Here is a 25,686-nt window from a genome sequence, read left to right as displayed (position 1 = left end):
AAGTGACTGACTGGATGAGGCTATAGATGCTCAAAGGAAGCACAAGTCGGCAGCATTGTGTGGCGCCTCTCGACCCCAACAGGAAGCAGATGCCTGTCGAGAGTTTTCCCAGCGACCATGCAAGTGAAGGATGGGAGTGATATCTGGGAACAGGGGTGAACAATGTCAGCATGTTCCAGCCCTGTCACACCTCTGTGCAGCCACAAGACTTCAGGCCTCCTACCCCATCCAGGATCTCATCTACTAATAATCCTTCTGGGCTTCACTCTTCATGTCGCAGAAGCATCCAGAACAGTGCCTTTAGAGTCAAGCACGAATTACACCTCTTGGGTTTTGCTACTGTCTCTTTATGATTACAGTAAACTACACTCAAGCGTATAAGTTCTGCGATCATCTCACTGTTGTGACTGTAATTTAATAGTAACATTAATGATACGCACACTGCCGGCAAGTTAATCAAGTGAAGCTGTGTGAGACACCTTTCTAGTCACCGTATACTCTATATCTGCTGGCGATCTTTTTTTTTACATTTCTTTTAAGCTCCTTCAGTTAACTATTGTGCAACACAGGGCCTTAGGAAAAAAATCCAGAGAAAGAAATCCTGGCAAGTGATTTAATGTCCTTATAAAGAACTTTACCTATGACCTCAAATATTTTCTGTTTCATCCTTGGGACCGTTCAAACCTCAAACGTTCAAACCTCAGACTGTACTATGCCAGACCATTTGGTACCATTTACAAGCATCCACATGGCATGGATATTTTGAGCAGCAAAGAGGCCAAAATTATTTAGAAACTTAAATAAGAAGCCAAAGAATCCTGTCTTTCCTCCTTTATCCAAATGAAAGGCACCACATAAGAAATAAATATTTATGAAGAACCAAAATCTCATCCATCTTAACTGTTACACTGCAAATGAAAGGATTCCATAACTGAAGAATATATTAGTTTGTACCCAAAACAGTCACTTGGTAGAAAGCAGACTCTAGAAAACAGCTTGGCTAGTTACCTGATCCTCCTGAAGAGTAGTCAGCTATCTGGTTAGCTATGCAAAACCAGAGACGAAGTCTGACAGGAAGGTGAGTCATAAATGAAACACACGAGAGCATACAGAATCTACGGATCCAAGTGACTCAGAACACAGACTCAAGTTCACTTGCTGCAGAGAGAAGTGAAGGAGAGGAAAAGTAGCCTGAAGAAGCTAAGTTCAAAGTCACCATTAAGGTAGCCTGTGACTTGCTGGATCATACACCTGGTTAGTGGCAGAGCCCAGACTCAGTCTAGGGTTTCTCAGCCCAAACAAATAACCCACCATCTTGCCTCACTACGACACAATGTCCTTTTGCCATTTAAAACATGCAGGTATGTGTACACATACCCGTTACAGATAAGGTGACCCTCAAAATACCAATCCAACTGCTAAACTGCTGTCATTTTACTTTGCTAATATGAATGACTCAATAGAACAGCCACTTCAGAATTGTGTTTGTCTTCTCCTATTCCCTCAGTAGATTAAGTAAACATGATTGGAGGTACAGGAAAGAGGAAGAAAAGCACAGGGGAGGATGTTAGCATACTTGTCTTGTGTATGGGAAGGTTGGATCTTGGTCACTTTAGTTACATTAAACTTGGTATTTTAGCGATGATGCACTGGGGTAGGCACTAAGCAAGGTTAACCTGGCATTTCTATGACATCATTGCAGTGTATTTAAAATCTGTACTTACAGTGTGTGTCCTTCTTACTAACATCAACCTCCTATGACAATTATGAGAACAAGAGGTCTGCAAAGAAGTTGTTTTTTCTGTCTCAAATCCATCACAACATGGAGAGAGGGTAATGGGGGATGGGAGAAATGGCATTTGCCCCCAGGCTGCTTCCCACTGTCTGATTCTTCATATATCATCAAAAGTGAGTTTATCTCCTGTCCCCTGAAAAAGTTATTCCCTTGTTAACTCAGTGTTTCTCTCCATGATGTTCCCTCTAGCGGGACTGTTCTTTTTTCTAAACCAGTATCTGTCTAATGCTACTTAGAGGTAAACTCAGTTTTAGCTTCACTCACTTCATGAAGCCCTATATGCCCCCAAATTTATTTAGAAAATAGTATCTTCTTCCCCTGACCCTCAAGACACTCAACCTGTTCTTTGGTACTTTTATCACAAATGCTTAGCATAGGAACCAGCAAACTCCTTCTGTAAAGGGCCAGATAGTAAACATTTTAGGCCCTGTGTACTGTACACCTCTGTGGCAACTCTGCCATGATAGCAAAAAAGCAGCCATATGTAAACAAATGAGCATAGCTGTGTTCCAATAAAATTTTACTTACAAAAACAAAATGTGGGCCTCCTGGTTCTAGTTTCCTGATCCCCAGCTTAGCACAGAGATACTTGGTAAGGTGATCAATAAATATTAGATTTATTAAATTCGATGAGCAACATCACTAATGAAAATACGATGCATAAGATGTCAGTGTGCTCTCGTATGACTGTACATTGTACATACTAATTTTTATTGAATATAATATTTGCATATATATTCATCATGCAAATAATAACACAATGACCAGCCTTATAAATTTTTAATGGCATCTTATGTTTCCAAGAAAGGAATCATAGAGTTCTGATCATCTACATGACCCTAACACCTAGACAAAATAATGACCTTCTACCTCATTGATTTTCTATTAAAAAGAGTCTGTAGACTGTGTAGTTCTGCAAAGATTACGGCTGATAGCAGAAGAGATTTTTTTTTCCCACTAAAAATATTTGGTTTGCTTATTTATACTGAATAAAATCAATTAAATAACCACTAGAGCCCCACATTACATCCTTCACTGTGTGCTTAATGTTTTAATAGAAAGAAATATATAATTAAAGTAACAAAATTGTCATAGTTGTCACACGTTTCATTTTAAGGTCCCTTAAAGAAATCGGGGTTGAATTCATGTCCGATATTCTACTTTCATTTCAAATAGATTTTGACAATATTCATTGCAGCCTTTCCTAGAAGTTTTCTCAGCCAAAAAATTTTACCAGCTTTCAATTTACCACATAAAAATTATGCAAAATGTAATAAAAATTGTCCTTTTATTTGGATTGATTCCTATCTTTGACACAAAGTGTTCTGTTGCCATAGATAAAGCATTTAGGCAAGATCGCTGACTGGAACACGAAAAAAAAAATTCATTCTGTCTTGGGAGTGATACAGTTTTCTGGACTATGGATTAGAAAATACTCAGGTTATCAAAAAAAAACCACTATGCTTATTATTTTCCATTGAATTATTTTCCACCGTCTTTTAAAAAGATAGACAAAATTATTAAATTCAGCTTCTGAATTTCCTTTGTGCTCTGCTGAATATAAAAATAGCAAGAGGAAAGGCGAGATGAAAAAAGGCGAAATAAGGAAGAGAGATAATTATTTACCCACTGGAAAGGGGAGTGCCTACATAACTGTCTTGCATGAGATCTTTTCTTGGCTTGTTTCCATTATTTTTAGCAGTTTCCTTCAATGTACACAAATTATGCCTTTAGTAAATGCTGCTTCTTCATATGACTGAGAGGTTAAATACTGGATTGAATCAGGACCGTCCAGAAAAACACCAGTTCTGGGCACCTGCACCTTTGGCTTCCTCATGAAGGTAGAAAACGCCCCACCAACACACAGAAGTCCCAACACATCATGAGGACATAAAGGACGCTAGAGGCCCCATATTTAGTTCTCCCACTTGATCCCACTCTTTTTGTCTCTGTACTATCTTCAATAAAGTCATAAGAAAGAGTATTTACATTCCTGAGGTTTTGTGAAGTGTGGATTGCATATACAGTTTAAAGACATTCTAATAAGTATTTTCTGAGTACAAAGGAAGCAAATAACAAACAGGCTTTTCTCTTCCTAGATACCATCTTTCTATTGTGGGTTATTCCATGATAATAGAGCACATAAAAGCCATAGCAGAGAGCACTGTAAGTTTAAGATGTGCTCAGAGATCCACAGAAGACTCCCTGGGATCCACAGACTGATTTCTCATCATCTAATGTCTATAATATGACAAAATATAGACTTTTGCTTCTGACATGATTTCCCAATTCACTGATGTTATCCCCATTCTGTACATCACTGAAAACAGGATGATTCTTTCTGGATAAGGAAGAGTAAAGCAGTTAATTTTACAGGGTCATTTCTTCATCTTCTTTGGATGTGATCCTTTACAACTACATTTGAAAGGTCATAATTCAGTGTATGACCATCCCAGGGTTCTCAAGCAATGACAGATGGAGTGGATCAATCAATCTGAATGTCTAGAAGAGAGGAAATCTGAATCCCACTCTCCTTCTCGAAGGACCACTGGAAGAACACACTGGGTTCCCTTGCCTCTTGAAAACTCTACACATTTCCCACTTCAGTTAACTTACAGTAAGATATCTAATTAAGCCACTGGGGATTTTAAAAATATAATCAAAATCACACTAGGTGGTGTAATCTAAAATGTTTGGAGGTCTATCCTCTTAAATTTTTCAGGGGACTTCCCTGGTGGCACAGTGGTTAAGAATCCGCCTGCCAATGCTGGGGACATGGGTTTGAGCCCTGGTCTGGGAAGATCTCACATGCCGCAGAGCAACTAAGCCCCGTGAGCCACAACTACTGAGCCTGTCCTCTAGAGTCCGCGAGCCACAACTACTGAGCCCCCGTGCCACAACTACTGAAGCCCGCGTGCCTAGAGCCTGTGCTCCACAACAAGAGAAGCCACCACAATGAGAAGCCCGCGCACCGCAACGAAGAGTAGCCCCCGCTCGCTGCAACTAGAGAAAGCCTGCACGCAGCAACGAAGACTCAACACAGCCAAAAATTTTTTTAATTAATTAATTTAAAAAATGTTTTCCAGTCCACAAAACCACACAAAAAAAGTTAAAATTGTTAACTATAGACACTCTGTGGTATAGCAGATCTCTAGACGTTATTCATCGTGTACAATTGACACTTATACCCATTGAATAACAACTTCCCTATTTCCTCCTTTCCCCATCCCTGGCCACTACCATTCTATTTTCTGCTTCTATAGGTTTGACTATTTTAGATCTCTCTTGTGTTAAACATTCTTACACACACACACACACACACACACACACACACACACACATACACTACACACAAAAGCAAAGGGATACAAGGACATTTTGGGAGGTAATGGATATGCTTATCACCCTAATTATGGTGATGGCATCACAGGTCTATACACATGTCCAAATTCTTCAAATTGTATACATTAAATATGTGCAGTTTTTGTATATCAGTTATACCTCAATAAAGCTGATAAAAACTTTTTAAAAAATTAAAAGACTCTCCTCCCACAAAATTTTTTTTTAAATTTTAGGGGTCTTCCAATTAAAAAAACAAAAGTTATGTTCCAAATAATAATTGTATCTCTGTATACATGAATAAGAAAAATGATTTAGTTGCCAAAAAAATCACAGAGTCAAAAACACGTAGGTTAAAAAAATACATGCATCATAGAAAACTCTCTGATTAATAAAAGCAAAAGAACTTAAAGGTGTGCTTTGCCACTAAAAAGGAGAGGTAAATTACAGCTTAAATTGAAAAATCTCCAGATGGTGAGAATTTGGCATGCTATCATTCTTTGAAAGTATGTTCCTAGGTGAGGAATTGAACCAACCTGCTTAATTAATTAATTAAAGCATACTAATTGATAAAAATGAGGACATGGTTCCTATTTTCTGGAAGCCACAATATTAAATAATTAGCTTCAATTTGTCATTCTTCTTCCACTCCATACCTCCCCTTGTGGAGGTGTATGGGTATGTGTGTTGAAGGACCAAAACATATGCCATACCTCTTAGAACAAGTCTGATGAAAGAAAACCAAAGGGCACAGAGGACAGACAACAAAAACACAGGCGAGTGCAATACCAAACAAAAAGATGACTTAGACATAAGGACAAATGATGATCAAAGAAGGCAAATACTGCAAACACAAGCTTCTGAATATTAATGCCTGCAGATAAATCATTTGTTTTGATGATTATAGAAGTCAATGAAAGGAGTTTGATAAAGTAAAAGTTTACAACATGAAGAGCAAAATACACCAGGAAAAGTGAACTAATTATTTAATATTGTCACTATTGGTGGGCAAAGGGAACCCGTCTTCCACTCCTGGTAGAAGGGTATACTGGAACAATTTTTCTAGAGGCTATAAATTGTTTGGGCAATGTTTTTATTAAAAAGTTTTAATATATTCTTATTCATTTAGAACTATGCAATCCACATCTAAGAATTAATACTTAGGATTTATGCAAATATTCCACTTCAAGGATGTAAATTATAACTTGAATAAAATAAGAGACAATTCAGATGTCTAATAAAAGAGGGTTGATTAAATTCTTTTGCTACAACCATTTTATGGAATAGTATGCAGCCATACCAATAATTTTGCAGAAGAATATTTATAACAAGAAAATATATTCATGACAAGTTGTTCAGAAAATTGACATGTTAAAAGAACATGTTAACAAACTGTGACATGTTAGTAAATTACCTAAGATGACAGCTCTGGCATCAGAGGGCCTGTATTAAGTTTCTATTAAAAGTTGCACATCTGGCACCTACTATGTAAGATGGTAAACTGTTCAAATTTCCAATTTCTTCTTTTGTAAAAAGAAGAATTCTATTTCTTCCTATCTCATTGTGTTTGGGGAATATTAAAAAAGATAATACATTCAATGCTCTTAGCATTTAACTTGTCGAATAAGTGCACATAAATGCTGTTGATAGAACTGTATAAAAACATCATTTATAAAATATATAGTTATTTATGTTGATTTAGATATTAATACTGATATGATATACATAATACAGTTATAAACCTCAACTTTTTTATGCTTATCTCTTTGGATTGAGTGTGATTTTTGTCGCGTTTGCTTGTTTGTTTGCTTTGCTTTAGCTGTGTTCCCTAATCTTGTATGCAGAAGAGTATGAGCCAGGAGTTCTGAAGCCATAACAAACAACCCCAATATCTCAGCTGCTTAAAACAACAAAGGTTTATTTCTCACTCATGAGACAGAAACCGGTGGGTCAGCAGAGGTTTCTGCTGATCATCCTCATTCAGAGACCCAGGCTAATGGATCTGCCACCATCTCAAACTTCAAATCTCCTTGCCAGGGAAAAAGAGAGAATGGCAAATCTCTCACTGCCTCAACTTCTACTCTGAAGTGACACATTTTGCTCACATTTTCTGGCCAAAGCTAGACACATACTCAGGAGAACCTCAATAATAATAAAATGCATTTTTGGGCTTCCCTGGTGGCGCAGTGGTTGAAAGTCCGCCTGCCGATGCAGGGGACACGGGTTCGTGCCCCGGTCCGGGAAGATCCCACATGCCGCGGAGCGGCTGAGCCCGTGAGCCATGGCCGCTGAGCCTGCATGTCCGGAGCCTGCGCTCCGCAATGGGAGAGGCCACAACAGTGAGAGGCCCGCGTGCCGCAAAAAAAAAAAAAGCATTTTTAATCAAGAAGAGTTTAAAACTAATAGACTATCATAAGCCATTTAAAATTTTTGAGCAGAACATTGATAGGAGAATTGAGAAAGCTGTGCCCACCTTCCAAACCCATGGGCAGGATGAATCACTGTACATCAATATTGTCTTTATGAGAGTCATCTAACTAAATGAAGGAACAGAAATCAAGGAATCACAGGAATTCAGAGAATTTAAAAGATCCTCTAAATTATTCCCCTATCTTTAAGACATAATGATCACACTTAGTCATCAGCAGCACAAGCAAGTAATCTAATCTAATTCTACCAGGAGAATTGTTTTTTTTCCTTGGCCCCAGCTAATGAGCTGCTGAGGCTCTCCGGCTGGAGAACCAATGAGCCTTGTAATTGCTTTCCTCACTCATGTAACCACAGCTGCCACTCATGTAACCACTCATGTAACCACAGCTGCCGTTGTCATTCATAAATTGCAAAACTAATCCTTTGAAAGTTTGGCCATTTGCTTTAAGACCTCCAACCTCCAGTGCCCAGGAGTTTGCAGATGTAGCCCTATGAAAAAGGAAGTCTCTAACCACTGGTCCAAGCATTGGACTGCCTGTCATAAATCCTTGGTCTTCATTCTCAAAATTCTTATATTTTGTTACAGTTCCCTGGAAAATCACTTCACTCATCAATACTTCCATTTCCCTGTGAGCAAACTAGAGAAGCTTATATTTATCTGTAAAGCGCTTCAAAAGGCTTGAATGAATTACAAAAAAATAAAAAATACAATTCTATACATATCAACACCTTTTTAATAAAACAGACTTTAAATATAAGCTATTGCTTAAAAATGGTAGCTAAATAACTTAATGAATCTCTAGAAAGGTAGGAGACAAATATGTTTGCCAGAGTTTATTAAACATTGATATATAAAGTCCACAGATAATTCTCTTGCACTAGCATTATATAAAAAAAATTTCAAGATAAATGAGAAACCACTGGCAAATATATACATACACATATATGTGTGTGTATATATATATCTACTTAAAGTCATTTTCTATGTTTGAGATATGTTTTACATGCTTTTAAAATTTTTCCATTGTATAATTTATTTTTATTTATTTTTTTAAATAAATGTATTTATTTATTTATTTTTGGCTGCGTTGGGTGTTTGTTGCTGCACACTGGCTTTCTCTAGTTGCAGTGAGTGGGGACTACTCTTCGTTGCGGTGTGTGGGCTTCTCATGGCAGTGGCTTCTCTTATTGTGGAACACAGCCTCTAGGCACGTGGACTTCAGTAGTTGCAGCAGGCGGGCTCTGTAGCTGTGGCTCGTGGGCTCTAGAGCACAGGCTCAGTAGTTGTGGCACATGGGATTAGTTGCTCTGCAGCATGTGGGATCTTCCTGGACCAGGGCTTGAACCCGTGTCCCCTGCATTGGCAGGTGGGTTCTTAACCACTGCACCACCAGGGGAGTCCTATAATTTGTTATTTTTAGCAATAAATAATACGAGTAGTCTGAGGAATACTGATTTTTAGTCTTTGTTATTTTAAGAGCATAATAGGCTTACTCAAGCACTATAATCACAGTATTTTATTAACGCTGGTAGAACATTGCTTCCAGCCTGGGAGTATTAATGAAAGATGGGGCAATTCAGAAATGCTTCTGAAATTAAAAATTCCTTCTACCCATATCCTACCCTTCTCCTTATAATCATTAAGGATGAATATCAGAGTATGAGAAAATACTATGTTACAAATAATCTTGGAGACTTTAGGAGTTTTTTGCACCCCCCCCAAAAAAACAACTATAAGTAATGAAAAAGACATATGATAACAAATAATGGTGAGGATGTTGAGAAATTGGAACCTTCATACACTTCTGGAGGGAATGTAAAATGGTGTAGTCACTTTAAAGATAGTTTTGTGGTACCTCAAAAAGTTAAACATAGAGTTACCATATGACCCAGCAATTCCCCTCATGGGTAGATATCCAAGAGAAATCAAAAGCACATGTCCGCACAAAAACTTGTACATAAATATGCACAGAACATTATTTACGAAGGCCAAAAAGTAGAAACAACCCAAATGTTCATTAACAGATGAATGGATGAACAAATGTGCTATATCCATACAAATGAATATTACTCAGCCATAAAGTGAATGAAGTACTGACACATGATACAACATTGAAAACATTAAGCTAAGTAAAAAAAGAAACAGGAGAAAAAGAACACACATTTCATATTTATATGTGAAATATCCAGATTAGGCAAATCCACAGAGACAGGAAGTAGATTAATGGTTTCTAGGGGCTAAGTGGAGAGGATAGTGGGGAGTGCCCAGGAAGGGTACAGAGTTTCTTTCTGTGATGACAAAAATGTTTAGGAATGAGGCAGTGGTGATGGTTGGGTATTCTGTGAATATACTAAAAAAACCCCACTAAGTTGTATACTTTAAGTGAGTGAATTTTATGACATTTGAATTATATCTCAATTAAAAAATTCACTTTTCAAAAAAAAGTTTCCCTTCAACATAAAATTAAATTTCTGATCTAACATTCAGATAAAGGAAATCTTTCTCCTTTTCCTCTTTCATGAATAAAATTTGTAATAACTTCAATTACCAGTACCTCTGAAAGCAAATTTCACATTAACTTTGCCATTTTCATGTGAGAGGTGAAATTGTATTTCTTATTTTGATAAATCAAAAAGAATGAAACCAGCTTTCCCCTAGATGAATTCTTCCTTCTCCTCCAATTTGTACTGATCTGATAGCAAGAGCACACCTGAGGCTACATGCCGTCTAAGACAAGAAAAGCTTATTCCGAGCTATCTGTCTATACATTTTCAAAAGCCAACAGTATAACTCAGTAGGCTGTTACTAAGTTTCAGAAATGTCAGTAGACAATTAGATGATCTTATTGAGAAAGCTCTGAGCAAATACCCAAACTGTTTTTTCCTTTTTTAATGTAGCATTGAACTGAATAGAAATTGAACAGACCTCAGAGCTAAAGTAGACTGATGGTGTGTGTGTGTGTGTGTGTGTGTGTGTGTGTGTGTGTGTGTGTGTGTGTGTGTGTGTGTGTGTGTGTAACAGAGAGGGAGAAAGAATGAGATTATATTTCTCCATGTACTTTCACTCATGGATATTGGAGTCATTATTAGTTCTGAAAAGACTAATCTTTCCTCATTCAGGAATCTCAGCTACCTTTTAAATAAGATACATGTGAACTAAATTCATTTGACTCACAGGAGGCGATGGGTCACAAGGCCTGAGACCCTCACTTACCCCTTCCAGAGCAAGGCAGAGCAGAGCTTCCCTGGCATTTCTTGATGCTCTCCTCAGCTGACAGCGGGCAGGAACGTGGGTGCTCGCACTTTTTCCCATACCAGCCTACTTTGCAGTCACATCTTCCACAGTTACACTGCCCATGACCTTCACAATGGGAGTAATAATATATATATGTTATTGTATTTATGAGCCATACATATATATATATATGCACATGTATATGAGAAAAATATACCAAAGCCAGAATTAACTTTCATTTCAACAGTGAATGTCACAAATGAGTCACGATCTCAATTAAGCACAATATAAAACATTAAGGCAAAAGCCCATTTTTCTCAATGTTCTTAAATACCTGATCTAGGTATATTGATTGATCACGGGGAAAGAAAAACAACAACTCCAGATCAGATAAACAGGTTCATAGGGCTATCAACTTGAATCTTTCAAAATCCAAGTGCATGAGATTGAATTAGTCTGCTAATTTAGTCTGCTAAAAAGCAGGATTTGATGAATTGGGCAATTAATTCATGTGGAGGAGAGCCATAGGAAATGGAAAACAATTTGTTTTTGAAACAGGGTCTTAGTTTCTAGAGTCCCTCACACTTTATTTTCATTATCTTTTTACTACACACTACATGCTTAGCCTATAGACCCTTAGCTTAAAACCAGTAACCTGTGTGGAGTTCGCAACCCTTGAAGACTAATTTCCTATACACAAAAGAGGTCAGGAAAGATATTAAATTTACATGGGCACAGAGCCTGTAAAGAACTGTGACAAGTACTGATATGGTATAGCATAAGATATCAATCAAATAAGTAGGTTCAAATCCTGACCCTGTTCCCTACAGAGTAGGGCTGCTCAAATGACAACCTCGTTGAGGTTTAGTTCTTCATTTTAAATCAGATTATCTATCCACATTTATCAGGAAGTACATAATATATCTTAAAATGCTACATAGAAGTGAGCAATTTTTATTTTTATTCACTTGAGCCCACATATACAACCAAGTAGGAGTAGAAAGGAAAGGAAAGCACGATAATTTAGCTGAGCTTTTCCTAACTCCTAATAACCATTAAGATACTCATTATTACAGATACAATGTAAAGTAGATTTCTATAATTTCTCCAAAAATGTATGAAGAATTTTAAAGGAAGTGGAATTACGCTTTCTTTAAGTAAATCAAATATAATGCTAATGAATAACAATCGCTGTTATTCTGTACTTGGCATCTGATATTAATATATATCACACAATATGGTAACTGGTATGGACCAGTCTTCAGGGAAGGCTGGTCTGTTTTATCAGTATTCCATGAGGTCTGTGGTCAGATGTCCATCTTTTGAGTTTGAAGTATTGGACAATTCACCTATCAGGAAGCTTTTCACTATCTATAAACCTGGTTCTTCACGGAACAAATCATAAAACCATAGGTCAAAGTAGGATGAGCTATTAAGGATCACAGAGTCCACATCTCTCATTTAACACTAAATTCAATTCAATGCACATTTACTGAGCACCTACTATGTAACAAAGTCTATACAACAAATTGCTGTTAATACTAATACTTTGCCTTAGAGCTCATCATCTTAAAGGAAAAAACTTTTGATTGCTAATAAATACATATTACGTGACTATGATCATTTGGACCTTCAAATATAAGAATTTTTATTACAATAGTTTGACTTAATACCAATTATATCACAGAGATTGTTGGGTTCCATGGCTTCTTGCCATTTATCCTGACTTAATTAGTTCCTACCCATCTTCCCAATCCTCGCGTATTGGGTTGGCCAAAAAGTTCATTTGGGTTTTCCCTTAACATCTTACAGAAAAACCCAAATGAACTTTTTGGCTAACCCAATAATTTATTTATTTATTTGTTTGTTTGTTTTTGGCTGAGTTGGGTCTTCGTTTCTGTGCGAGGGCTTTCTCCAGTTACGGTGAGCGGGGGCCATTCTTCATCGCGGTGCGTGGGCCTCTCACTGGCTAACCCAATAATTTAGAGCGAAATTTGCTAACAGAGGTATGTTGCAAATGCATAGATAAATAACAGTTTTTAAAACAAAATCTTTAACGTTTAAAGTATAATCAATTCTACTGTTTTATGGGAGCCAGTGGCTTTGAAATTCTTGGGAGAAAAGAGGTTTCATTTCAAGGGCAGTTACATCTGCCATGAGGATGCTGGACAAAGTACAAAACATGCTGCCATTTGTGGAAAACAAATTGACACTTCAACAATAAAAGTGAAAAACAGACTGAAACGGGAAAAAAGCTTTACTCTTGAAACTTTAAAATAGCTGTGAAAGTTAGAACAAAACATCCAGTAGGTGAGGATGCCAGGAAATCTGTGACTACCCAAGAGGACGCCACGTGCTGCTGCAGGTGCCTGGAATTCACAGGCAGGGAAGGTCCTCATACCTTGGCACGAGGAATAAAGTAGGAACCTGTGAGGAGGGGGACGGGGACTGAAGGCAGAACGTCCTCAACTTCTGTAGTTGGTTGAAGAGCAGCCATTACCTTCTGTCTGAGATTAATTCACATCTCAACATTAAAAAAAACTGTGGAGGGTTTCCGGGAAGATGGCGGAGGAGTAGGACGCTGAGATCGCCTTCCTCCCCACAGATACACCAGAAATCCATCTACACATGGAGCAACTCCGGCAGAGCACCTACCGAACGCTGGCAGAAGACCTCAGACGTCCCAAAAGGCAAGAAACCCCCCACGTACCTGGAGGGGATTAAGAACGCTGCTTAAAGGAGCTCCAGAGACGGGCGCGAGCCGCAGCTAACAGCGCGGACCCCAGAGACGGGCATGAGACGCTAAGGCTGCTGCTGCCGCCACCAAGAAGTCTGTGTGCGAGCACAGGTCACTGTCCATAGCCCCCTTCCGTGGACCCTCTGCAGCCCGCCACTGCCAGGGTCCCCTGATCCAAGGAAAACTTCCCCGGGAGAACACACGGCACGCCTCAGGCTGGTGCAACGTCACGCCGTTGCAACGTCACGCCGGCGCAACGTCACGCCGGCCTCTGCCGCCGCAGGCCCGCCCCGCACTCAGTGCCCCTCCCTGCCCGAATCAGCGGCTCCTTTAACCCCGTCCTGTATGAGCAAAAAACAGACGCCCTCAGGCGACCTACACGCAGAGGCGGGGCCAAATACAAAGCTCAGCCCCGGGAGCTGGGCGAACAAAGAACATAAAGGGAAATCTCTCCCAGCAGCCTCAGAAGCAGCAGATTAAAACTCCACAATCAACTTGATGTACCTGCATCTGTGGAATACATGAATAGACAACGAATCATTCCCAAATTGAGGAGGTGGACTTTGAGACCCAGATTTATGATTTTTTCCCCTTTTCCTCTTTTTGTGACTGTGTGTGTATGCTTCTGTGTGAGATTTTCTCTGTATAGCTTTGCTTCCACCATTTGTCCTAGGCTTCTATCCGTCCGTTTTTTTCTCTTAATAATTATTTTTTATTTTAATAACTTTATTATATTTTATCTGATTTTATTTTACTTTATCTTCTTTATACCTTCCTTCCCTCATTCCTTCCTTCCTTCCTCTCTCCCTCCCTCCCTCTCTCCATACCTTCTTTCTTCCTTTCTACTTCTAATACTTTCTTTCTACTTTGTCTCCCTTTTATTCTCAGCCGTGTGGATGAAAGGCTCTTGGTGCTGCAGCCAGGAGTCAGTGCTGTGCCTCTGAGGTGGGAGAGCCAACTTCAGGACACTGGTCCACTAGAGGACCTCCCAGCTCCACATAATGTCAAATGCTGAAAATCTCCCAGAGATCTCCATCTCAACACCAGCACCCAGCTTCACTCAACGACCAGCAAGCTACAGTGCTGGACACCCTATGCCAAACAACTAGCAGGACAGGAACACAACCCCACCCATTAGCACAGAGGCTGCCTAAAATCATAATAAGTCCACAGACACCCCAAAACACACCACCAGACGTGGACCTGCCCACCAGAAAGACAAGATCCAGCCTCATCCACCAAAACACAGGCACTACTCCCCTCCACCAGGAAGCCTACACAACCCACTGAACCAACCTTATCCACTGGGGACAGACACCAAAAACAATGGGAACTACGAACCTGCAGCCTGCAAAAAGGAGACCCCAAACACAGTAAGATAAGCAAAATGAGAAGACAGAAAAACACACAGCAGATGAAGGAGCAAGATAAAAATCCACCATACCTAACAAATGAAGAGGAAATAGGCAGTCTATCTGAAAAAGAATTCAGAATAATGATAGTAAAGATGATCCAAAATCTTGGAAATAGAATAGACAAAATGCAAGAAACATTTAACAAGGACCTAGAAGAACTAAAGATGAAACAATGATGAACAACACAATAAATGAAATGAAAAATACTCTAGATGGGATCAATAGCAGAATAACTGAGGCAGAAGAACGGATAAGTGACCTGGAAGATAAAATAGTGGAAATACCTACTGCAGAGCAGAATAAAGAAAAAAGAATGAAAAGAACTGAGGACAGTCTCAGAGACCTCTGGGACAGCATTAAATGCACCAACATTCGAATTATAGGGGTTCCAGAAGAAGAAGAGAAAAAGAAAGGGACTGGGAAAATATTTGAAGAGATTATAGTTGAAAACTTCCCTAATATGGAAAAGAAGTAGTTAATCAAGTCCAGGAAGCACAGAGAGTCCCATAAAGGATAAATCCAAGGAGAAATACGCCAAGACACATATTAATCAAACTGTCAAAAATTAAATACAAAGAAAACATATTAAAAGCAACAAGGGAAAAACAACGAATAACACGCAAGGGAATCCCCATAAGGTTAACAGCTGATCTTTCAGCAGAAACTCTGCAAGCCAGAAGGGACTGGCAAGACATATTTAAACTGATGAAGGAGAAAAACCTGCAACCAAGATTACTCTACCCAGCAAGGATCTCATTCAGATTTGATGGAGAAATTAAAACCTTTACAGACAAGCAAAAGCTGAGAGACTTCAGCACCACCAAACCAGCTCTACAACAACTGCTAAAGGAACTTCTCTAGGCAAGAAACACAAGAGAAGGGAAAGACCTACAATAACAAACCCAAAACAATTAAGAAAATGGGAATAGGAACATACATATCGATAACTACCTTAAATGTAAATGGACTAAATGCTCCCACCAAAAGACACAGATTGGCTGAATGGATACAAAAACAAGACACATATATTTGCTGTCTACAAGAGACCCACTTCAGACCTAGAGACACATACAGACGGAAATTAAGGGGATGGAAAAAGATATTTCATGCAAATGGAAACCAAAAGAAAGTTGGAGTAGCAATTCTCATATCAGACAAAATAGACTTTATAATAAAGGCTATTAGAAGAGACAAAGAAGGACACTACATAATGATCAAGGGATCGATCCAAGAAGAAGATAGAACAATTGTAAATATTTATGCACCCAACATAGGAGCACCTCAATACATAAGGCAAATACTAACAGCCATAAAAACGGATATCGACAGTAACACATTCATAGTAGGGGATTTTAACACCCCATTTTCACCAATGGAGAGATCATCCAAAATGAAAATAAATACGGAAACACAAGCTTTAAATGATACATTAAACAAGATGGACTTAATTGATATTTGTAGGACATTCCATCCAAAAACAACAGAAAACACATTTTTCTCAAGTGCTCATGGAACATTCTCCAGGATAGATCATATCATGGGTCACAAATCAAGCCTTGGTAAATTTAAGAAAATTGAAATTGTACCAAGTATCTTTTCCAACCACAATGCTATGAGACTAGATAACAATTACAGAAAAAGATCTGTAAAAAATACAAACACGTGGAGGCTAAACAATACACTACTTAATAACGAAGTGATCACTGAAGAAATCAAAGAGGAAATTAAAAAATACCTAGAAACAAACGACAATGGAGACACGACTACCCAAAAATCTATGGGATGCAGCAAAAGCAGTTCTAAGAGGGAAATTTATAGCAATACAATCCTACCTTAAGAAACAGGAATCATCTCGAATAAACAACCTAACCTTGCACCTAAAGCAATTAGAGAAAAAAGAACAAAAAAAACCCCAAAGTTAGCAGAAGGAAAGAAATCATAAAGATCAGATCAGAAATAAATGAAAAAGAAATGAAGGAAACGATAGCAAAGATCAATAAAACTAAAAGCTGGTTCTTTGAGAAGACAAACAAAATTGATAAACCATTAGCCAGACTCATCAAGAAAAAAAGGGAGAAGACTCAAATCAATAGAATTAGAAATGAAAAAGGAGAAGTAACAACTGATACTTCAGAAATACAAAAGATCATGAGAGATTACTACAAGCAACTCTATGCCAATAAAATGGACAACCTGGAAGAAATGGACAAATTCTTAGAAATGCACAACCTGCCAAGACTGAATCAGGAAGAAATAGAAAATATGAACAGACCAATCACAAGCACTGAAATTGAAACTGTGATTAAAAATCTTCCAACAAACAAAAGCCCAGGACCAGATGGCTTCACAGGCCAATTCTGTCAAACATTTACAGAAGAGCTAACACCTATCCTTCTCAAACTCTTCCAAAATATAGCAGAGGGAGGAACACTCCCAAACTCATTCTACGAGGCCACCATCACCCTGATACCAAAACCAGACAAGGATGTCACAAAGAAAGAAAACTACAGGCCAATATCACTGATGAACATAGATACAAAAATCCTCAACAAAATACTAGCAAACAGAATCCAACAGCACATTAAACGGATCATACACCATGATCATGTGGGGTTTATTCCAGGAATGCAAGGATTCTTCAATATATGCAAATCAATCAACGTGATACACCATACTAACAAATTGAAGGAGAAAAACCATATGATCATCTCAATAGATGCAGAAAAAGCTTTCAACAAAATTCAACACCCATTTATGATAAAAACCCTGCAGAAAGTAGGCATAGAGGGAACTTTCCTCACCATAATAAAGGCCATATATGACAAACCCACAGCCAACATCATCCTCAATGGTGAAAAACTGAAAGCATTTCCACTAAGATCAGGAACAAGACAAGATTGCCCACTCTCACCACTCTTATTCAACATAGTTGTGGAAGTTTTAGCCACAGCAATCAGAGAAGAAAAGGAAATAAAAGGAATCCAAATCAGAAAAGAAGTAAAGCTGTCACTGTTTGCAGATGACATGATACTATACATAGAGAATCCTAAAGATGCTACCAGAAAACTACTAGAGCTAATCAATGAATTTGGTGAAGTAGCAGGATACAAAATTAATGCACAGAAATCTCTGGCATTCCTATACACTAAGGATGAAAAATCTGAAAGTGAAATCAAGAAAACACTCCCATTTACCACTGCAACAAAAAGAATAAAATAACTAGGAATAAACCTACCTAAGGAGACAAAAGACCTGTATGCAGAAAATTATAAGACACTGATGAAAGAAATTAAAGATGATACAAATAGATAGAGAGAAATACCATGTTCTTGGATTGGAAGAATCAACATTGTGAAAATGACTGTACTACCCAAAGCAATCTACAGATTCAATGCAATCCCTATCAAACTACCACTGGCATTTTTCACAGAACTAGAACAAAAAATTTCACAATTCGTATGGAAACACAAAAGACCCCGAATTGCCAAAGAAATCTGGAGAATGAAAAACGGAGCTGGAGGAATCAGGCTCCCTGACTTCAGACTATACTACAAAGCTACAGTAATCAAGACAGTATGGTACTGGCACAAAAACTGAAAGATAGATGAATGGAACAGGATAGAAAGCCCAGAGATAAACCCACGCACATATGGTCACCTTATCTTTGATAAAGGAGGCAGGAATGTACAGTGGAGAAAGGACAGCCTCTTCAATAAGTGGTGCTGGGAAAACTGGGCAGGTACATGTAGAAGTATGAGATTAGATCACTCCCTAACACCATACACAAAAATAAGCTCAAAATGGATTAAAGACCTAAATGTAAGGCCAGAAACTATCAAACTCTTAGAGGAAAACATAGGCAGGACACTCTATGACATAAATCACAGCAAGATCCTTTTTGACCCACCTCCTAGAGAAATGGAAATAAAAACAAAAATAAACAAATTTGACCTAATGAAACTTCAAAGCTTTTGCACAGCAAAGGAAACCATAAACCAGACGAAAAGACAGCCCTCAGAATAGGAGAAAATATTTGCAAATGAAGCAACTGACAAAGGATTTATCTCCAAAAGTTACAAGCAGCTCATGCAGCTCAATAACAAAGAAAACAAACAACGCAATCCAAAAATGGGCAGAAGACCTAAATAGACATTTCTCCAAAGAAGATATACAGACTGCCAATAAACACATGAAAGAATGCTCAACATCATTAATCATTAGAGAAATGCAAATCAAAACTACAATGATATATCATCTCACACCAGTCAGAATGGCCATCATCAAAAAATCTAGAAACAATAAATGCTGGAGAGGGTGTGGAGGAAAGGGAACCTTCTTTCACTGTTGGTGGGAATGTAAATTGATACAGCCACTGTGGAGAACAGTATGGAGGTTCCTTAAAAAGCTACAAATAGAACTACCATCTGACCCAGCAATCCCACTACTGGGCATATACCCTGAGAAAACCATAATTCAAAAAGAGTCATGTACCAAAATGTTCATTGCAGCTCTATTCACAATAGCCCGGAGATGGAAACAACCTAAGTGTCCATCATCGTATGAATGGATAAAGAAGATGTGGCACATATATACAATGGAATATTACTCAGCCATAAAAAGAAACAAAATTGAGCTAGGTGGATAGACATAGAGTCTGTCATACAGAGTGAAGTAAGTCAGAAAGAGAGAGACAAATACCGTATGCTAACACATATATATGAAACTTAAAAAAAAAACTGTCATGAAGAACCTAGGGGTAAGACAGGAATAAAGACTGTGTCCTACTAGACCTACTAGAGAATGAACTTGAGGATATGGGGAGGGGGAAGGGTAAGCTGTGACAAAGCGAGAGAGAGGCATAGACATATATACACTACCAAACGTAAGGTAGATAGCTAGTGGGAAGCAGCGGCGTAGCACAGGGAGATCAGCTCGGTGCTTTGTGACCGCCTGGAGGAGTGGGATAGGGAGGGTGGGAGGCAGGGAGACACAAGAGGGAAGAGATATCAGAACACATGTGTATGTATAACTGATTCACTTTGTTATAAAGCAGAAACTAACACACCATTGTTAAAAAAAAAAAAAAAAAACTGTGGTGGCATAAAACAAATCCGTGAACATGGTCAAAAGCTATCAACAGAGATTTTTAGAATTAAAATCTGGTCCAGTTAATATCTAAAGAAGTCAGATTAATTGTGGGTGCTTCAACAAATTTTACAAAATGTACAGATGCACTAGCTAGAAGAAATCTCTACAAGTCTTTCCCCTTTCTGCCCTCACATTCACTGTTTTCTTTTTATTCTATCTTCCTCACTCGGTCTTTAATCTCTGTGCTTTTCCCCGCTAATGTTATGCAGCTTCACTTTTCTATCCCTTTGCTATTTCTGTGCACTACTACAAACTCCAGCGGTAAATGTGGCCTGTAAGGTCTTCACCTCTACTCCCTGTGCATTTAATGCAGCGTCACAGACATTCTCAAGGATTACTCCTACAAGTGTCTGCGTCACCTCCAGGCATCACCAACTCCAAATAAAGTTGGGAAGACGATATAAAGTGTGTCCTCACTTTTACCATGTGTGTGATGATCCCTAAGCTTCCGTGCTTCTGCCTCAGGCTTGTACCCCAGCCCCTGCTTCATTTGATCAAAAGATGCTCTCAAAAACAGCTGCAGGGGCTTCCCTGGTGGCGCAGTGGTTGAGAGTCCGCCTGCCGATGCAGGGAACACGGGTTCGTGCCCCGGTCCAGGAGGATCCCACATGCCGCGGAGCGGCTGGGCCCGTGATCCGTGGCCGCTGAGCCTGCGCTCCGCAGCGGGAGAGGCCACAACAGTGAGAGGCCCGCGTACCGAAAAAAAAAAAAAAAAGCTGCAGTCAATTGTGTACACACTGGAAAGAACTGATGAGATCGTGTCATTGCTGTGTTTGGCTTGGGATAAAAGGTTTGGCCTTTAAATAGGAAAGTATCAAAGTGGGAGAACATCGCCTAGTTCAGGACGGCCACTGCTCCTCAAATCATCCACTGATGTGTCTTCTACACTTTGCCATTAGAAACCAACATCCACTGAACAAGTTCAAGCTGAGGAAAGAAGGGTTATGGCAATATGGATGACTTAAAGTAAACCATCCGTAATGAAATTCCTGAGAGTCAGTGAATATATGGCAACCAGGTTAAATGATGAAATAGTGGCATATAGAGTTTTTTTGAAGGTGTCATTGTTTTGGGAAAGTAGGAATACCTAAATCAAAGGCCCCAATGAAGATCACAGAAGAAGCAAATGTAAAAGTAACAGAGAAAAGGTTTAAATAACTAGTCTAGCATGATGAAAAATAGTATCGACAGTGGTACTGCCTAATCTAAATGTTGATCAGAGATTAATTTGACAAGTTAAAACATAAACATAACTTTACTTTCACAGTAACAAAAATTAAATATGTTCTACATCTTTTAATAACTCAAAGTCACACGTTGTCAAAAATATGTTATGGATCCCACTTTAAATGAAACTGTACTTTTTCTATAAAATCCTTCATGGTATTTTATCAGTGGAGTTAGGAAAATCAGTTAGAAATGCAATGTATTGATACCAGATTCTGAAGCAGGTATTTAGCCTTTCAGAAAAGGCAGGAAATCACAAATTGAAACTGCAATTGCTTTTCTGAGGTGACAAGTTTCTCAATTCCAGCATAAAAGTTATGCCAAAGAGAGAGAGAGAAGGAATCATTTTATAGCGATAAAATGAAGATGAAAATGCTTGGTTTTGATTTATAAAATAGAGTTTAGAAATGATAAAATCTATTTAGCATGAAAATCCTTTAGACTGCCATAACATACTATATCAAGGTCTTTCCTAAACAAGTAGGGGAAAAAAAGCGTAAGTGAAGAAATTAGGAGGCCTGTGTCTTCCATCTAAATGTGCCACTAAGGTGGATGGACCTAGAGTCTGTCATACAGAGGTGAAGTAAGTCAGAAAGAGAATACCGTATGTTAACACATATATATGGAATCTAAAAAAAAAAAAGGTTATGAAGAACCTAGGCGCAGGACAGGAATAAAGACACAGATGTAGAGAATGGACTTGAGGACACGGGGAGTGGGAAGGGTAAGCTGGGACGAAGTGAGAGAGTGGCATGGACACATATACACTACCAAATGTAAAATAGGTAGCTAGTGGGAAGCAGCCGAATAGAGCAGGGAGATCAACTCGGTGCTTTGTGACCACCTAGAGGGGTGGGATAGGGAGGGTGGGAGGGAGATGCAAGAGGGAAGAGATATGGGAACATATGTATATGTATAGCTGATTCACTTTGTTATAAAGCAGAAACGAACATGTCATGGTAAAGCAATTATACGCCAATAAAGATGTTAAAAATTAATTAAATAAATAAATACATGTGTCACTAGTTCATCTTTCTGGCCTTTATCTCAGTTTATCTTGAAAATGAGAGAACTAGAAGAAGTGAATTTTACCACACTGATCTGAAATGTCATGCTTCAGTGCTAGTTTGTCAAATCTCGGTGTGTATATATACACATATATTTGGCCTGCAGGAGTTAATTTCCTTGATTCTAACAAGGATTCCTTTAAACTCTGTAGGCAGAGGATCGACAAAATAGAGATGAAAGGTACAGAATGTTATTGTTTATCCCTGATAGCAAATATGCAGAACATACATTAGAGAACTGCTTTCAAAAGGCCTATGAGCATTGTTTGAACACACACACACACACACACACACACACACACACACACACACACACACATCCATGACAATGAAAGAACATGGTGTTTAGTTTTGGTATGTAAATGGGATCACAGCCTGAACTGCATCACAAGGGCAGGAATTTGGCAGCAAGAGACACACATCAAGTGGCATCACGGCCATGCTGAGCTTTAAAGGCTCTCAGGACATTATAGGAGAGCGTGCTGACACCAAAACTTATTTTTTTCTTTGTAATCATTGAGCTCTTTTGCGTTAAGCTATCTAGCCTCAGAAACATCAATGCAGGACAAATGTAGTTCTATCCATTCCAGAACACTCTTCTTCCATAGAGGATATTTCTTGCCTTAAAAATGATCAAAACATGCTCATGAACTGGAATCTGATATTTACAAGTAGCTTCCTACAAAGTAATATGAAGACCATCAAGAGAAAAAAGTTGGGGGGGGGCGATAAGTTAGATCTAACTAGTACTTGATTTTTTTTTAAAATCCATTTGATATATTATTTTCCCTTTCAAGACAATGCAAACTGGATATACGTAATCATTTCCTTCAGTTTCTTTCCTTAATGCTTTGGTAATCCATAAAGACAAATTTCCCCACGTAATATGGTTCTATCAAATGATTCCACTTTCCAAACCAAAGGAACTCGAAGCCAGGACTAACTTTGTATTTTCATCATGTTGATAGGCAGGAACAAGCTGAAAAAGTGGAAAGTCACACTGCAGCATATTTTTCCTATTAAGGGATTTAGGGAAATAGACCAGAGTGATAAACAGCCATCAGGAATAAAGAAGTTACTTCCTAATCAGAAAGTCAATTCAGGGGAGCAGCTCATAGAATCGAAGTAATAGAGCAGTTGGTACACTTCAGGATGGCTGGTCATGCCCCTGCCATTTTAGTCACACTCAAAAGTTGTCAACAGTATCATCTTTGAGCCATGCGTGTGTGTGTATTTTTGTGGGTATATGAGTCACGTTTGTGTGTGGATGAATTCATGTGTCAGTGAACAACATTTAGGAGTGAAACGAAAAATGAATACAACTGATTTGGAAGCAGGGAATATGTTTCAAAATTTGTATCCCACCCCCTATACCCATGATGCCTTAGGCACAAAATATTTACATTTAAGTGCGTTTCTGAATAGGTGAACGCATACAGTGGGAATGAATGAATAAAATAAGAAGGTCAATTAAACAAGATAACGATAATCCAATGGGAGATTTCCCTTGGACTTAAATAAGCTCAACGCTCTCAGGAGGGCAAGAATGGGAGCTAAAAATAAAGCTGCGTTTCATCTGAGCCTTATCACACTCCAGCCCGGCATAAATCACTAGACAATAGCCATGTACTTGGCGTACTTCCGTCTTATATGACTAAGGTATTAACACATTCAGTAATCAACTGCATGGCTCCCTTCCTGTGGTGCAACTTCGACAGGCAATTAGGAAAACTGCGAAGGCTAATAATTCACTAAGCGTCATACATGGAATTCTACAGATATAGTGGGAATGAAGAAGTACTCCAGAGGTTGATGGCTGCCCCAGATCAGAATGATGTTCAGAGAAGCTTAGTTTTATAAGAATTTTGAGCATCCAGAGGACAGCTCTTCCTTACCAAAATAAAGTAAAATTGAAGAATTTTATTTGCATCACTCGGAGATTAAATTACATGAGTACTTAGGCTCAGGTAACGTGTTTTCAGATGACGCTTAAGGGCAGTGTGAACTTTGTCAAGTTGCTTAATTTCTTTGAACATTTCCTAGTCTGTTAAAACGTGGCTAAGAAAAAAAAATGTGGATAATCACGTCTCCTTCTCTGAGTTAGGGCGAACATAAAATGGAATGAGGTGTGTGAACAAATTTGATGGGTATCTAATAGAGCAGGATCTCTGTCAATGTGTTTCTTCTTTCCTAAATTTCTCATTTTAAGTCTGGGAGACAGGCTGTGGAGAACTGTCCACATTTAATTCACTTCAACAAATAAATAAATAAATCATAATCACAGCCTGATGTTTTATTGCTCAGATCACAGCCTATCACCCCATCACCTCTTCCCACCCCTACCTGTCTACACCCAGGGCATAGAGACCACGTACAAATTCTCTCCTAAACTCTTGCCATGAGAAACTCTACCAACCACACAACCATAACTGCCTGATCACTTAACTTTCTCTATAATGTTCTAGCATAGGGAAGAATGGAAAATGTGAGAAAGAAGAAAATAGGGAGCAGGAAGGAGGGATGGATTAGATGAAGTGGAAAATTTCAGATTCCAAGGAGACCTCCTCAATGGCTTCCACCTGCCCCACCTATGTAGTAACTCTAAGCCTAAATAACGTGCATCAGGAATTGTGAGCTTATGAAAGGATCCAAGTGTCAGCCTAAGTGTCAATGCCCATCTTCACCCCACGGCCCCACTCCTCACGGTGAGATGGACTAGCTCACATGACCCTGAATTATCACTATGATGTAGTGATAATTCAGTAGTGTAATTTGAATTTTCCAACCCCATTCCAAATTCAGGATCATGGGTTTAACAAGAAAGATGTTCCCTATGTTTAAAAAAAAAAGCATCCTATCAGAAAATCACAAAGTTAAGACTTTTATATGTAGTCTGATTATCTCTTTATTTTCCTATTTTAATTTATGTGAATTCATGTTTTATCACACAACCTTAAAAATGACAACCTTAAATGGTGTTCCCTGAGCCCCAGTATAGTTTTCTACTGACAACTCAGTGTTTATGACTCTGTAAATTCTCATGTTCAGCCCTGATCCTTCAGAGTCACGTATTCAACAGGCTGAAAAAAATGATCGGCTTTGGTTTGCCATTGGTCCTCTATGCCTGATATGTCTAGAAAAGAATTTGACAATGTTCTTCTATATTCTCCATTTCAGTAAATGGCACCAACATTTACCCAGACAACCAGACTAGAAACCTGGTGACTACAGCACTCCACTGCCTAAAACCATCCCTAGCATTGCCTTTAGAACAGAGTCTAGTTCAGCAGTGA

The 25,686-nt window shown here is 38.7% G+C and overlaps 1 protein-coding gene across 2 annotated transcripts in view; it reads right to left on the bottom strand.

Moving 5' to 3' along the window:
• ITGBL1 (integrin subunit beta like 1) overlaps positions 1–25,686 on the bottom strand; it is a 219,651-nt gene that overhangs the window by 78,671 nt on the left and 115,294 nt on the right. For both annotated transcript variants that reach the window (XM_065896049.1, XM_065896050.1), the window contains one exon: positions 10,779–10,925. In XM_065896049.1, the coding sequence (XP_065752121.1) occupies positions 10,779–10,925 (147 nt within the window). The remainder of the gene's footprint in view (positions 1–10,778; positions 10,926–25,686) is intronic.

The sequence above is a fragment of the Phocoena phocoena genome, chromosome 18 (assembly GCF_963924675.1).
Source record: "Phocoena phocoena chromosome 18, mPhoPho1.1, whole genome shotgun sequence".
Lineage (NCBI taxonomy): Eukaryota > Metazoa > Chordata > Mammalia > Artiodactyla > Phocoenidae > Phocoena > Phocoena phocoena.
Note: the sequence above shows the minus strand (reverse complement) of the source record. Positions and strands in the feature narration are given on the sequence as shown.